Source organism: Cebidichthys violaceus, unplaced genomic scaffold, assembly GCF_023349555.1.
Source record: "Cebidichthys violaceus isolate CVI_PGR_0920_01 unplaced genomic scaffold, fCebVio1.0.p SCAF_28, whole genome shotgun sequence".
Classification (NCBI taxonomy): domain Eukaryota; kingdom Metazoa; phylum Chordata; class Actinopteri; order Perciformes; family Stichaeidae; genus Cebidichthys; species Cebidichthys violaceus.
The window spans coordinates 4839629-4854304 of record NW_027176461.1 but is presented as its reverse complement, the minus strand read 5'-3'; the positions used below and the strand labels follow the sequence as shown (position 1 = coordinate 4854304).

At 42.4% G+C, this 14676-nt stretch overlaps 1 protein-coding gene across 3 annotated transcripts in view; it reads left to right on the top strand.

Annotated features, from left to right (window-relative positions):
• Window positions 1–14676, top strand: part of fsip1 (fibrous sheath interacting protein 1) — a 25172-nt gene extending 10496 nt beyond the window's left edge. For all 3 annotated transcript variants that reach the window (XM_068721785.1, XM_068721786.1, XM_068721784.1), the window contains 2 exons: window positions 5128–5280; window positions 13599–14676. In XM_068721785.1, coding sequence (XP_068577886.1) covers window positions 5128–5280; window positions 13599–13751 — 306 coding nt within the window. In that variant the 3' untranslated portion in view covers window positions 13752–14676. The remainder of the gene's footprint in view (window positions 1–5127; window positions 5281–13598) is intronic.

Here is a 14676-nt window from a genome sequence, read left to right as displayed (position 1 = left end):
ACAGACACATCTTGGCGCGAGTCGGTGAGGCCGCCTCCTGCTTCGTCATAACAGCGCTGTCCCTTTTTGCAATGTGTGGACAAGGGTCGTTAACAAGAAGGATCGCCCGCGTCTATTTTCCAGTCAATATCAATCTGTTTCTAGAAAGGTAAAGAATCTCCGGTGTATTATAGGGAGTTCAAGTTATCCACAGCATCCTAAATGCAGTGGATTTTCAAAGCAATGCAGTACAACAACACTACATTACCACTATCTACAGAACCGTAGATTTGAATCAGTACCTCAGTTATACTCCTTAAAGAGATGGTAATTATTGCAGGGCTGTCGTATTGGATTGTATTAGACTACTAAATAACTCAGTGTATCACAAAGTAGATATTTTTAGTATAATAAAGGCCCCAGAGTTAAGGCCAATGAGCTATTTGGTGGCTACTGCATGCTAATACAAACTGCTGAAATGCTGGTTTGAGTCCCCATCACATAACTGTTTTTCAAGGAAAACCCCATTAGCTAGTTCCAGGACTGTACGAAGAACGTGGTTGAAAAGACCACACGTTGTACAAATTAGTTTGTTTGTATGCAGTAGCATTCGTGATTTTATTGTTGACACTCCCTTGGATTAGCTGCCTCAGACCACGCCGTCCCTAATTAGCTCGTCTCGAGTGTGTGTGAAGACCATTAAGCTCTCGCAGTTGTTCTTCACCTAAACATCTAAGAAGGAACCTGATGCAAACAGTGGGCTAGCACACTCATGCCATGTGTATATATATATATATATATATATATATATATATATATATATATATATATATATATATACACAACATACATAACATCAGGACATGTGTACATAAAGTTAACCTATAATTATTTGTCTTGTTTTCCTGATGTATCTGAGAATGCGCCTGCATGAGAGGATCCAGCTGTTATATTTGGCAAATTGCACCACAGATGCGATCCACATTGGCGCAGGGAAGGCGCTCCAGGCTACTGATGTCAATGGCTCCTTCCACTAGCTAACAAAACTAATATGATTGACGGGATGTAATTATATGCTCCTTTAATGGGACCAATCAAGATACAGCTCAGTATTGCCGAGCGTTAGCCAATATTTGTTTGGAATTGTAAACATAAGATAATCCCCGCATTTTTTTTTTCTGATTCCATCACTTTGGAAAACGGCGGCTCATCCATCAACCGCTGCAGCTGTTTCGCACCATGACAACCGCTGAATGGAACGTACTGCCTACAATTGCAATCGTGCAATTGAACGCAGGATATCAATAACCATGTGAAATGCATGCTTTATTAAAGCTATCGGATACAAATAATCTACTCATGATGGTCTTGCTCACAGCAATTGGCAAGGCATTTTTTTTTTTTTTTCTTCCATATTATGGGAAAGCGTAATCTGTACCACAAGGTGAAACGAGGACGGCTTCTCAGGCGTCGCCACATCACGCACGAACAACCTTTTCTTGTTTTAATTAACACACTTGGCAGTCAGCGTAATATTTAGAATGCTGCACTTCACATCAAGCCGGGACGCTGGTGCAGCATCAAAGTTCAAGGCATTTGGTATTTCATCAATACGCTGACATACTTTTAAGAAGATAATTATGTTTGACATGTTTTTCGCACTGAAAGAAAACAAAGTCTAGATCTTTGTGGCCTCCCAGCGCTCTTGTGACCCAGATGGGTGAAGTGATTATTGGAGATCTTCAACAGCTTGTCAAGTGGCCACTATAGGAGGAGGGCCAATTAGCAGCATTTAGCTGATGTTCGGATAAGCTGAGCCCTCGTCTCTCCGTTCAGTCATTCAGTCTAACCGCATATTTAGGTTAATGCGCTCACGAAATCCAGGAAAAGGAAGCGCAAATACCGTTATGTATTAAAACAATCACTGAAGCATATTTAGGTCAAGAAACTCCAAGAACTGAATCATCACTTCAACTTGACTGGCACAAGATCATATAGACTAATCTATTGTTCATCCTGCCAATGCCTTGGAAGCTATTATGACCGCTTAATCAATTACACACTGTGTCCGGTTAACACATACAGCTTGCAGTTGTCAAAGCAAGTTCACATTCGCGTGCAGTATTATAAGGTTGCCAACAATATCAAATATGTTTATCTTGGCATTTAAGGTCAAGCATTTCAACTAACACATGCAGATGGACCTTTGATGACGCCGATATGACACAGTTTACTTTTGTTGTGATTTCTTTCAGCCATGCTAGCAGTGTGGCTGTAGGCTGTCCACCTCTTTAAGGTACTTTAAGATATCTCAGCAACTATTAGATGGATTGCCATGACAATTTGAGACGTTGTCACGTTTGCCCTTAGAATAAATCCGGCTTCTTGGAGATTTGGTGATCACCTGACCTTTCATGTAGCATCACCAGCAGGTCAAAGTTTTTTTCTAGACAGTAAAGCCTCCTGATTTTGGTGATTCACTGACTTAATCTCCAGCGCCGCCACAAGGTTGACATTTGTTCTAAAATATCCATTATTGGACGGATTGCCATGCAATTTGGTACAGGCATTCATGTCCCCCATAGGATGAATCATAGTCACTTTGGGGATCCTGCAACTTTTCATCTGGCAACATCATCAGGTCAAAATATACTTCGGTTTATGACCAAATACCTGCGAGGCTAATAACATTCCCATCAGTCTCAGCTGTAGCTAGAAAGGTGCACTCAGTAGAGTGCAGATCTCCGCCAGGCTGTATTGTGGGATTTTGAATGAAAACAACCCGCAATTGGCTAACCCCCCGTCTAGACACTAATGGACTGTAAGGGATCGTAAAACGCACTTCATTCAAACTCAAAAACAAGCAACGCTGTGTGCAGGAAATCTGCTCTAAAGTTGTTTTATACGAAGCGTCGTACAACCTTGCCAAACAAAAAATTAAACCCTTTCTTGTTAATGCCTCCAGACTTCCCCTGGTAACTCATCCCAAACGCTATGAATTGTGGGTAATTCCCTTCGACAAAGTCTACAGAAATCCGAACCTACGGAAAGTTTGCCCTCAAGCACTATACAAATTGACAGCGGGACAGCCCTCAAAGTCTGTGAGTGAGAGCATTGGGACTGGGCCCTTGTCTTGTTTTTATCCACTGGAATAAACAAGCTAGTAGAATCTGAATACTCTGAAGGGGCGCTCGATTTTCCTATGTTGTAACTCAGCTAATACAAGGCAGAGATACAGTAAGAAGCAGAAGGTAAAAGCCAGGAAAGATGACGTACTTTGTGGACCATCTATCTTTGTTTATTCAAAGGGACTGTGGACTTTCCCCTTACACCCACCAGAAGTCCTAGGGTGTTAATTTAGCCACAGAGAATTGGTTTAGTGGGGATAATATGTGACATACTGTACATGCCAAAGTCATTCAAAAATTGCTCACTGATTCATCATTTATCATTGTTTAGCCCTGTAGGCAATTTGAAAGTTTGCACTCTAGTTCTTGTAAAGTAGGGCAGCTGTCGTTTCCAAATTAAATAAACAGTTTCTCCCAAAGATTTGGGCTTTTTTTGAAACATGCATTTAGTGGTGTGAGGATGGTGGAAAAGCTAGACTTTAATTTTTATTTTTCCTGGTTGGAACGCCGCGTTTCTCACTCTGGTGCATGACAGGAGTCTGATCCCGCCGTGGTCCTGGCTTTTGTAGTCTGGATGAGGGAGTCTTAACTGAAGGGCTCTAGTAACGACCACTTAAAAGAGTCTTCAGATAGAAGCTGTCATTATTTCCTTATAGGGAGGCATAGGGCACTGGTAGGTGAGGCCACACACACTTGGGGGGGGGGGGGGGATCTGCTTGTTTTTGCCAAGATTTAAATATTAAAGTTAGGCCTAAAAATCGGTGTAAATGCCGACTCAACTATTGGTGTTAGTCGAGTAGACATGTTTGTTTTGCTTATTAACAAGGGCAGAAGCAATCGTTCTTCTTCTCAACGTAGTGGCTCCACTTAACTGAACTCCCCTCCTACAGGGTTTAACTAAGATTACATCCCATCATAAATGTGTCAAGGCAAATTTAGTAACTTATAGTTAGAGTCCTTTTGTCTCCGGTAACCTACCATTCAAGTCCCTATTGAGATGTCAACATTTTATGAAACGTCCATCAATTTCAACGCTATTAGATCATACGTACGCCTGCCTGGCATCCAGACTAACCGAGGGAGATGGAGATTTCAACCACATGGCGCTGGACTGACACTCCAAAACGGCCCTGCGGTTGGCAACATCCTCCCAGACCCAACAATTTTTTCGACCTAGCTCGTGCCGTTATAGAGTAACTGTGTATATTTAGAGGTCGAAATATGACCGTACCACGGGTCACGCGCCGGTCAGTCTCTATAGAATTGTTCATTTTGCCTTATACTTATAAATAAATGAATTGTGGGTAGGGTGGGGAAGGATATGTGAACAGTTAGACCTACCCTTTGAGATTTGCCACAATTATGGTCGCTTTTCAGCACCCACTGTTCATCGCACTACGTCTGCAGATCCCTCCGTTGTATCGAAAGCAACATTTAAACGTGTCATTTTGAATTTGATGGCTTTACTTTCGGATCGCTCTCCATCTCCGTGACCGAGCCCAAATGAGAAACATCCATCCTGTGGTCAGAAAGACGAGCCCCTCGCTTATCAGCTGCTGTGGATGGTCCTCCAGGCATGAGTCTCCCATTTCCTCCTGACCCATTTTCAAAGTTTGCCTTGGATGCAGCTTGGAGTCCATTGTGTCAACCTCGTGCACATGTTTGCTATAAATGTGTGATTTATGTTGGGCCCCATATGGACTGTAGCTGCGAGGTATTGGGCTTTCTCGGGTCTGATAATGTGCTCTGTGCTGTGAAAAGCAGGGCGGAAAGATTGGTGTTCATCTATACACTTTAGAACAAACCACAATGATGACATTTTAACAGAGATAGGCATACTGTAACTCAAGAGGCTTGGAGAAATGGAAAACCCTCACTCAAATTGATTGTGATGAACTGTTGTAGGATTTTGATCCCTATTTAAATGTTTCCTAGCGAGTCAGGCTCTAGGAGAGAACCCAAACACGTGAGACGAGATGTTTGCTCCCTGTGAGAACCAATCGTGTCTGTTGTGTGTCAGGGCCGTGGCTCAGAGGTTGGCTGGATGTATTATGGGGACCTGCAGCCAGGAGAGAAGGTCCTGCAGGATATAAAGGAGAGGAGAGGGCAGGAGAGACGGCTCCAAGAGATCCAACAGCAGCTGGAGATCCTGAACCAAGGCCAGGAGATGACTGTGAGTTCAAAGCAGCTACATATGTTCTCACACACACACACACACACGCACGCACGCACGCACACGCACACGCACACACACACACACACACACACACACACACGACTACTTGCATCCCTACGCTGTCTCTGTGTGTGTGTGTGTGTGTGTGTGTGTGTGTTATAACACTCCTCAGTGCTTCTATCCGCAGACACGTGTGTGACAAATTATTACAAGTGCACAGCTCATTCTGTCATTCTCACATGGGGACAATGAAATCACATGCAATACTCGTGTCTCTGCAGGGCCGTATTTTTTTCCCTCCTTTTTCTCCATTTTCCTTCTCTCTTTGTATCACTAGCCAGGGCTCGACAGTGAGCGTTGCCAGGTTGCCATCGGTAATTATTTTGAGATATTAGCAGCTGATTCTTGGCCTTACTTTTTAAACATATGAAAAATAGGGACAGCACGCAGCAAACACGTGCGTCCCAGTCTCTTCAGCAGTGTGTTAGAGGGGGATTCAGCTGTCTAAGCGGCATCAAGACAGACTGATGAAGTAGAGGCAAGACTTTGGTTTGGTCGCTGTAATAAAGCTTTTGTTCTGTTATGTTAAAAATATAAGGGGAATAGAAATGGCTACTATATTTTCAGTTTTGAGAACCAAAAGCTGATACCTGCCAGCTTGGCAACCACTTTTAAAAGTTAGTGTTGAGCCCTGCTGACATTTGAACTTTACAGTTGCGTGTCAAATCTTGATTTACGTTTGTTTTCGGTTAAATATCTTTCTCTGCTTTGCTTTGTCCACGGGTTTGATGCTAGGGCGAGGACGGTCGTTTCATTGCTTTGAAGCATTCTTGGCTTAGATCCGATGTCCACCTTCCACAGTGTTCCCTAGAAACCATTGAGCTCTGTCTGCTTTTAGGAGCCACGGCAGAGTTACAACCACAGAAGTGTCGTACTTTCCCCAAACCCTGTAGCTAAAGGTACAACACAAGAATGTCTCGAGAACAAAAAAGGTGGATAGCTGTGATTTCTGCTTTCTCTGAAATTTATGACTTTATTGTTTTAGGGGAAAGAAAAGGAGAACATTTGAGAATTAAGTGGTTTGACTTTGTCATTCGAATGCGGTAGCTACGGTCTCGCTCAACAAACTACCCGTTTCTGCTTCTCCACCGCGCTGCCGTCGCACAAATTTAAAAACGTGTGAACTTAAATTTAAAGACGCATCAGATCTCACACTGATGAACCCTGACGTGATGTATATATACGCCTACTTTAAAGATAAAAGATGCTCACAAACGAGCGAGGTAATAAAAAAAAAAAACATGAAGTGGCAGCCACACCCTTACATCAAACAAGGCACCATGCCATGCAACCAGAACCTATTCCCGGCCTAATTATGGAGACATAAATGGAATTCTTTGCTAATTAAGCAAAAGTCCGTTTGAGGAAACGGTTCCCTCATTATGATCAAAACCACCCTTAACTTATGGTAGACACTCTTTGTATATAGCCGTGTCTCACTACATTTTACAGTCACTAAATTATTTAACCCAGCGAGCGACTGCAACGTAAACTGCACACTCACTGTGCATATTCTCTGTGCCACCGGGCCTGCTTTGTGGTTGGAAAAGATTTATTTGCACGGAATTTGTCTGGGAGGGCATTCTTGAACAGTTTCACACAGCTCCAGTATACTCATAAAGTTGATTTGTGTCACATCCGTAACTCAAACGTCTTCTCGCACCTGAAGTGTGAACCAACTGTGCAGGCTTTGTGCATACTTCTCTGGTGTGCTATAAGAGCATGATAACGAAGAAGACATTAGTTTTGTGGATAGAATGACTTTTTGCGCTGAATTGCGCAGTTAAGTCAAAGTTACTCCAAATGCTACCAATACAAATACTATTAAAGTATTAGTTCATCATTTCAGAATGGAAATCTAGTCGAAATACAACGGTATAAGCTTGTGATACTGTGGCCCACATAACGCCATTTGTTTCTTTGTATGTCAGACCTTTTAAAAGAAGTAGTGTCGACTTATGATGACAGTAGAGTTAGAAAATCAACCCTGAATTCCAGACAAAGAAGCTAAAAGTAAAAGGGTTGACAGTTTGCTTCAGGAATATGTTTGAAAAATGTTTTAGTGAAGTACAATATAGAAAAACTCCACCAGGATGGATTGGATCATGTTTTGGAATTTTGCTGCTCTATGTTTAGTCTGGCCTGCTGCCGGAGTGCAGCACCTTTTATGAAGGCTTATGAATGTTCAAACGGTTCGTCTCATACATTGTAGCAGTGACAACAGATTCTCTGCTCTACTTTTGTTTGACTGATTTCACCGTATTATGTTAAGAATTCAAATGTTTGTCTAGAGATCTCCCTGATTTATCTTTTTGCAGTGATTTATTTAAACAAAAAGATGTGTTGTGTTGGATTCAGATCTGAGACCTGTAATTGTGTGCGTCATCTCTGCTTCTCCTTTCTCTCAATCCAAACAAAACCCCCATTCCAGCGAAATGGATCTCTTTGCCAAAGAATCTCTCTTTTCTCAGCTTTCTTTTTTTTCTTCAATCGCTGTTAATAATATCCGCCTGTGCAGGATAGTCCTCGCCCGTTTTTCTAGAGAAAGGTATTATTGATAAGACTGACATTGTTCTCTGTTAATGACACATAACTACAGTTGAGAGTTCAGCGGGTTTAAGTGTTGAAGCTGTATCAGTGAACTCAACAGCTGACCCGGTGCTAGTTTTCCGGCCACCTCATTTGGCTGCATTCCTGGATCAACTGCAAAAGGAAGGACAATCCCAACATTTACAGTAAGGCTGGATGGTTCCAGCAGGGTAACCTTGGTCTGATCAGGCCGACTTCATTAATCATACACTCTTTTTCATGTTAGCCAGGTTTCCATTTAGTGCATAATCTAGAAAGCATTTATTTTTCAATTGTTGAACTGACTTAGGACCTTAAACCCACCGTGATAGGTCAAAGTTGGCCTGAATCTGTTGGGTTAGGTTGTGCGAACACTGCAGCTTCACAACTCTTTTTTTTTTTTTTTCCACAGGAGGCCTGTCAGGTTTGCCAGAAAAGGGATTCTTTCTCTCTCAGCTTCTCTCAACCTCTTCTCCACTCTTCATTCCAGCCATGGCTACCGGCTGTTAGCTTTTGGCTTGTCACACTGTCTGCTCTCATTCTTACACTTTATGATCTTCTGAAATAGAGACAGTTTAACAAAAAAGGGTTATCCAAGAGGTGTTCCCACACATGGCCATAGATGTTATTTGTTATGGCATTTGAAATATATATGCATTGGTCATTGTAAACCACTATCTATGCGCTGGTGTCTTCAGTACTGTTTTCAACCTCTCCTTACAAAATAAAGTTAAGAACAATTTAGATCAATGCCACACATTTAAAAAGGTATAAGCAGTTAGTTAAACGTTTTTTTTTTCTTTCTATTTTTTGAAAAAGGAGGATAAATGCACTTTTAGACACATTTTATACGCGCTTTCAACTTCCATAGTGTGCTGCATCACAGCCCTGTGTAGTTTACGAACAGTCCCCCCCTTTTCAACAAGTTAGCCGTTAGCAACTTAAGACATTTGTCAGTTTGACCTATTGTGCTATTAAGTTTGAATTCCACTCAAACAGTGGAAGATAGCATGCTATAGGCCAACTAGCTTTTACTCAGAAAATAGAACGTATTAGCCTAGCATGCTAAGCTGGGCTTAAGCTAGCAAGATATGACGTTCTATTGCCTGAGCTAAAGCCGTAAATCGCAACTTTATTTCTTGTCGCGCTTCATTTAACGGCTCAATCACGACAACCAGAGCAAAGTGTCTGTCACATGCACAATATTTGCATTCATACAGTAGGCTAAATGCAAGAAATGATGGCGTAAAATGATGCTATTGGGATTCAGCTAGGAATCACCGATGTAGATTGACATTAATGAGGTAACTCAGAAAGTCTCTGGCGCAAATTATTATCTATATTATCCACATTATCTGACAAACCTGTTAATGTCTTAGCCTCAATGCATTCAGTGTCATCGGTGTGCTACAGCGGAACGTATTGCCAGCTTGCGGCCTCAACATCTGAATGGGGAGCACATGGCACAGAATTCCTTCCTCCAGCAGTGGAGAACTGGCCCCTGGGTCTCTGGCCGATAAAGCTGAGTTATGTGACTGATGTCAACGACCTTGAAAGCTGAGCAGCCCACACTTGTGGTAAACCGGTCCAGCACCCTCTGTGTACAGGAGCCAACTGTGAGCTGTACAGGGGTGGTGGTCCACTGCAGGGCAGATAGCTGGAGGGCCGAACAGTTCTGGCTTTGTCAGATTCATCACCAGGTGGGAAACAGATACGGGACAGTGAGCAGGAACCTTGATCTTTCACCAAAAGGTTGGAGGTTCACCCACCCTGCTATTGTTTGTTGGGAGAGGAACTGAACTCCTGTCTGGAGGGCAGACAAGACATTGAACTCGTCGTCACTATAGTGTAATTGAGATCCACAAAAAGGTGGAGGACTGGAGTGACAAATGGCAGAGCACAAAGTCAAAATGAATGCACTGCAAGGAGTTGCTACACAGGGCAGTGACGGAGGTTTTCCCTTACACTTACTGTCTCTGCACATGGCTACAGGTCAGACTGAGGCCGACACAATAAGCCCGCTGGGTCTGGATAGCAGGTGGGAAAGCCAGAGCTCACGGAGCAGTACGAGATGTCTGGAGCTGTAATATTGGCATTCTGACAATAACCACCAGACATCTTGCGCTTGGGGCTACACAGCAATGGCTGTTATCATCATTTTGTGGAATCGCTCATGCGTGGAATATAGATAATTAAAATGAATAAGAGTCGGGTTCATTAGCAGCCACGTCAAAGTCCTCGTTGATGCGTTGTTGTTCCGACTCGAATCGATCAAAAATGTTCACAACATCTCTCTGAGCATCAGGGAAGCGGTGAGGGAGAAAGATTACTGTACGGGGGAGAAACTTGGGTTTCAATGCACTTTAACAAAAAGGTCATTATAAAACAGAACATTGTTATCCTCATAAATATGTATGGTTTTCTTTCTGGTCATTTCATTCTTCCGCTGTTATTTATTTCTCAGCATGTGTTCGGTAAGTCAGTGTTAGTAGAACATCCGTCTTTCTATAAAGCTGTCAAAGGCCAGTAGGAATTGTGAGCGAGTCTATAGATTCTCTACCTCCGGCTTGTATTTCAGGTGTTTAAGCCAGAGGATGTTTGCTTTGGAATTACACAGCTAACACATTGCCCTTGACGTGGAGTCGGCAATGGTTACCAGTGAAAAAATACGAATTTTTTATGTATTTACGTCTTCTCTCGCAGTGTGTTTGCTTGCACTAAAGACACTCAAGGCAGCTGAAAAACAGAAGCTTCTCCATTTCCGATAAAAGTTGTATCTTCCCCTGCTCTATTCGTACGCTTCCTTGTGGAATCAGTCCCGTGATAACGCTGCGTTGACAAACTTCCAACCAGGCTCAACATTATTGTTCCTGCCTCAGTGATAAGTACTCGCTGGAACCAACTCAGTCAAACATATCGTGTACTTTCTTCTTCATATTCGCAGCACTTTACTTTGCCGTTTACTGAAATGAATGTGGTGTCGACTGGGAAGCTGACTGTAATACTTTTGTTAAACTAGCTCTTTAGAGAGTAGACAGACAGGAAAACACTTATCAGTCGCCCACAGACACTCTTTGGCCTCCCTACTATTAAGGGCACCTGAGGTCAACCACTTAGAACGAGTCACAGCATTTTGTCACAGCCGTAAAAAAAACAACCACTCTCATCGCTTTTTCTCTCTCCTCTCTCTTGGAAAGTCTAACTTGTAGTTTCCCATCTAGCCGGCTGGTACTGGTTAAAAGGTATTTCTGGCCATTAATACTCCAGCCAGTGGGACACTTTTTTTTTTTTTATTGCCCCTTAAGCACTCAAACACTGACAGGCCTGTAATTGACCAGTGTTTTTTTTTGTTGTGCCATACGTTTCAAGTTGCAGTAATGGCTCACTAATGTTTTTGCAAATTTATGATACAGTTCCAAGCAAATATTTTTTTTTTCTGTGGGTGGGTGTCACCTATTCAACACAGAATAAACCTGGAGGGGAAGCTAAGTGAATCCAAAATGCCAAGACACTAAGTGTGCCACACACACACACACACACACACACACACACACACACACACACACACACACACACACACACACACACACACACACACACACACACACACACACACACACACCATGGGTATAGGATTTGTTCTTTCACCATTTAGAGGTGAAGGACAAGTCTACAGGCAAAGGGCTGTTCCATGCATGTCAAAGGAGAAAAACATGCGGCGCATTGAGGCTGGAATGTGTCCATGGTGCCTGTGGTCTCCTGCCCATTGGAAGAAGAAGATTTTCAGCTTCTGCGTAATTGCAGGGGTCATGAATGAGTAACATGGCCCAACCTGTCATGATCTAAAGGGTGTCTGTCATTACTTTCTGGAGGACTTTGAACATGGACAGGATTTGTCTGGTAGAGATGTCTATCGGGCAAACTGGGTCCCAGCGAGGTGCTGGAGAGCCTCAGAGGGTGGTCTGGTCCGATGAGGAGTACAAAATGATCGATGAAGAGTATTAGCTTCAACTAGTGGGGATGGATGAGACGCAGGAATGTGACTTTGTCTCGAGTGACTCAGCGGGTTGTGTGTAAGATGTTAAAAACAACTGCATGGCCATGATATCCTGAGAGGAAGCACACTGTGGTCCCAGGATGTATTTTTTTTCCGACACCAAAATGCAGGTCTGCTTTTGAACTTGTGTCCGTGAATCTCAAATCTCCACTAACGAATACTTTTATATTAAATTAACAAGTTGACATTATGGGAAATACACTTGTATACTTTATTGCAGAGAATTAGATGTACAATTCAACACCACTATTTAGTAAGGTACAGCTTACTGAAGTCTAGCATGAAGTCTAAGGGGAAACCGCTACAGAGTCTTTCCAAAGGTAACAAAATGTACCAACCAGCACCTCTAAAGCTCACTTATTAGCACAGGGTGTGTTGTTTGTTTAATCCGAACAAAACGAGGTGAAGCTATCCGATTCCGAATGCTTTGTCTCTTTTTGCTAATCGAACACAGATTCTCAGCAGGCAGCTGTTCTCATCAAAAGAGGCTCTGAAAAGCAATCAGTGGGCTCTCCTACCTGCCCTGCAACAAACAGCAGACACACACAAAGTTAGCGGCTAGCTGGTGAAGAGCCAGCTGTTTCCCTCTGGAATTGATGGACACCAAAACTGATCTAAAAAGGAGAGCGGATATTAGACTTACTAACAGTATTTTAACTTTATAAATTGATGATATGTCAGTGTTGAATACAGCTTGTTCTGCTGCCAAAAGAATCAATTATTTCTGCCTTGACTGGCATCAGAATCGGGGACAGAGTAAAGCCAGGGACATTCTGTTCAGTGTGCGATGACAGCGAGAAACAAAAGTGCACACGCTAAAAGAAGGATGACAATGATTAGCCTACTATTTGACTCCGAGATTAAGGTCTGGCTTTTTCCTGGACACCTTTTTGGCACACCGCTAATGTCACGAAAAGGCAATGAGTTGATATTATTGGAACTATTGGGTTTTTACAGCTGTATAGACAAAGTACAGCATCGTCACGTGAAGCGGTGGCAACTGTCTGTGAGCACTTGTGCGTTGGTGAATTAGTCACGTCTCACCTTATTATGATAAATGTGTTAAAAGTGTACACTGTCAATGAGAATATGAAATTAGAAATTACAGTCGCCAGATAAAACATCAGTCCCATGAATAGATATTGACATGCATTCAAATTCGGAACCCTTCTCCTCATGACCGACTTTAAGAATGTTGGCTTCTCTCCTTGAACTCACATGCACTTCCAGAAGGCTGCCTGTGAGGAGTCTGACTTATCAGTAGAAAAACAACAGTTATATCCAACTGGAAGGGGTTTTTCCCCCCGGACGACTTCCAACTAGGCACAGGGAAGGAGCGCAGCATTATTATTATGAACTGCCACTGTCATCACAGTTCATGCATTAATTCAACACATTATCGAGAGCGTAATGGGAACTCATTTTGGGGAGGAGCCGTTAAGTTTAAAATATTCTTTCGTCATATCTGTAATAATAAGGCCATGTTCCCTCGATGCTGCCAGAGGTCTACTGTACATGACTGGTGGTAAAAGGGTTGCGTTTGCACATATTCTTGACTTTGTTATTATTTATTAACATCATAGATATATTTTTTAAACCCTGCATACATTGTATTTGTGTCTTCCTGCAGAATGAGTCACCAGACCTTACTGAGGAGCAGTTACTCAGTCTGCTGGATGAATGTGAGCTGACGGAGAGCGGGACCCAGGATCTTGAGACCAATGACACAACACCATCGAGGCCCTATGAAAGCCCCGACCCACCTGAAGGCCTGCTGTCGTAACGCCCATCAAGATGCATCATTGATGGGACGTCACCGTCGGGCTACTGGTGGGGTTGTGAGAGAAAAATGACTGGATGTAAACATATTGAATTACCAGAATATATCTAACCCTATCACAATAGAGCAGGGGTCTTCAACGTTTTTCAGGCCAAGGACCCCCAAACTGATAGAGAGATTGTATAAAATTGTGTTTCATATTAAACTGGGCCTAGTGCCATGTATAAACATACCTTGTTATTGTGCATTCAATACTAAGCTATTCAAATATTACACAGGTTCATATATTCATGTTTTTATTTTAAAGGTACAGTGAGTAGGGTGGCCGTGACACTGCTATTCATAAACACACCTTGTATGATAATCATGCATACAAGCTATTCAAAATGATGTTTTTATTTAAAATAAATGTGGAAACGATAATGAGTGATGGCTTATTAGTGCCACTGCCATGCATGAACATACCTGTTATCTTGCATTCAATGCTGAACTATTAAAATAATGGACAGTCATGTTTGGGAAAAAAATAAAATAAATAAATAAATAAAATTGTCTAATCAACCCAAAGTTTCGCGGACCCCCTAGTCCGCAACCCCTAGGGTCTTCAACAGGCGGCTGTTGAAGACCTCTGTTTTAGAGGAAACGGTGCAGAGTTACAAAATCATTTCACTTCAAGGTGTCACTAAGAGAGAACCAGGACATTCTGATGTAGCATTTCAAAATTAAAGCCCTTCAAAATCTCATTCTCCAGCGAACTTCAAATCACATTCATGAGACAATTTGTCCAATTTCAGATTTGATTTAAGAGCAGGGGTCTTCAACGTTTTTCAGGCCAAGGACCCCCAAACTGATAGAGAGATGGAGCAGGGACCCCCGACTATATATATTGTATAAAATTGTGTTTCATATTAAACTGGGCCTAGTGCCA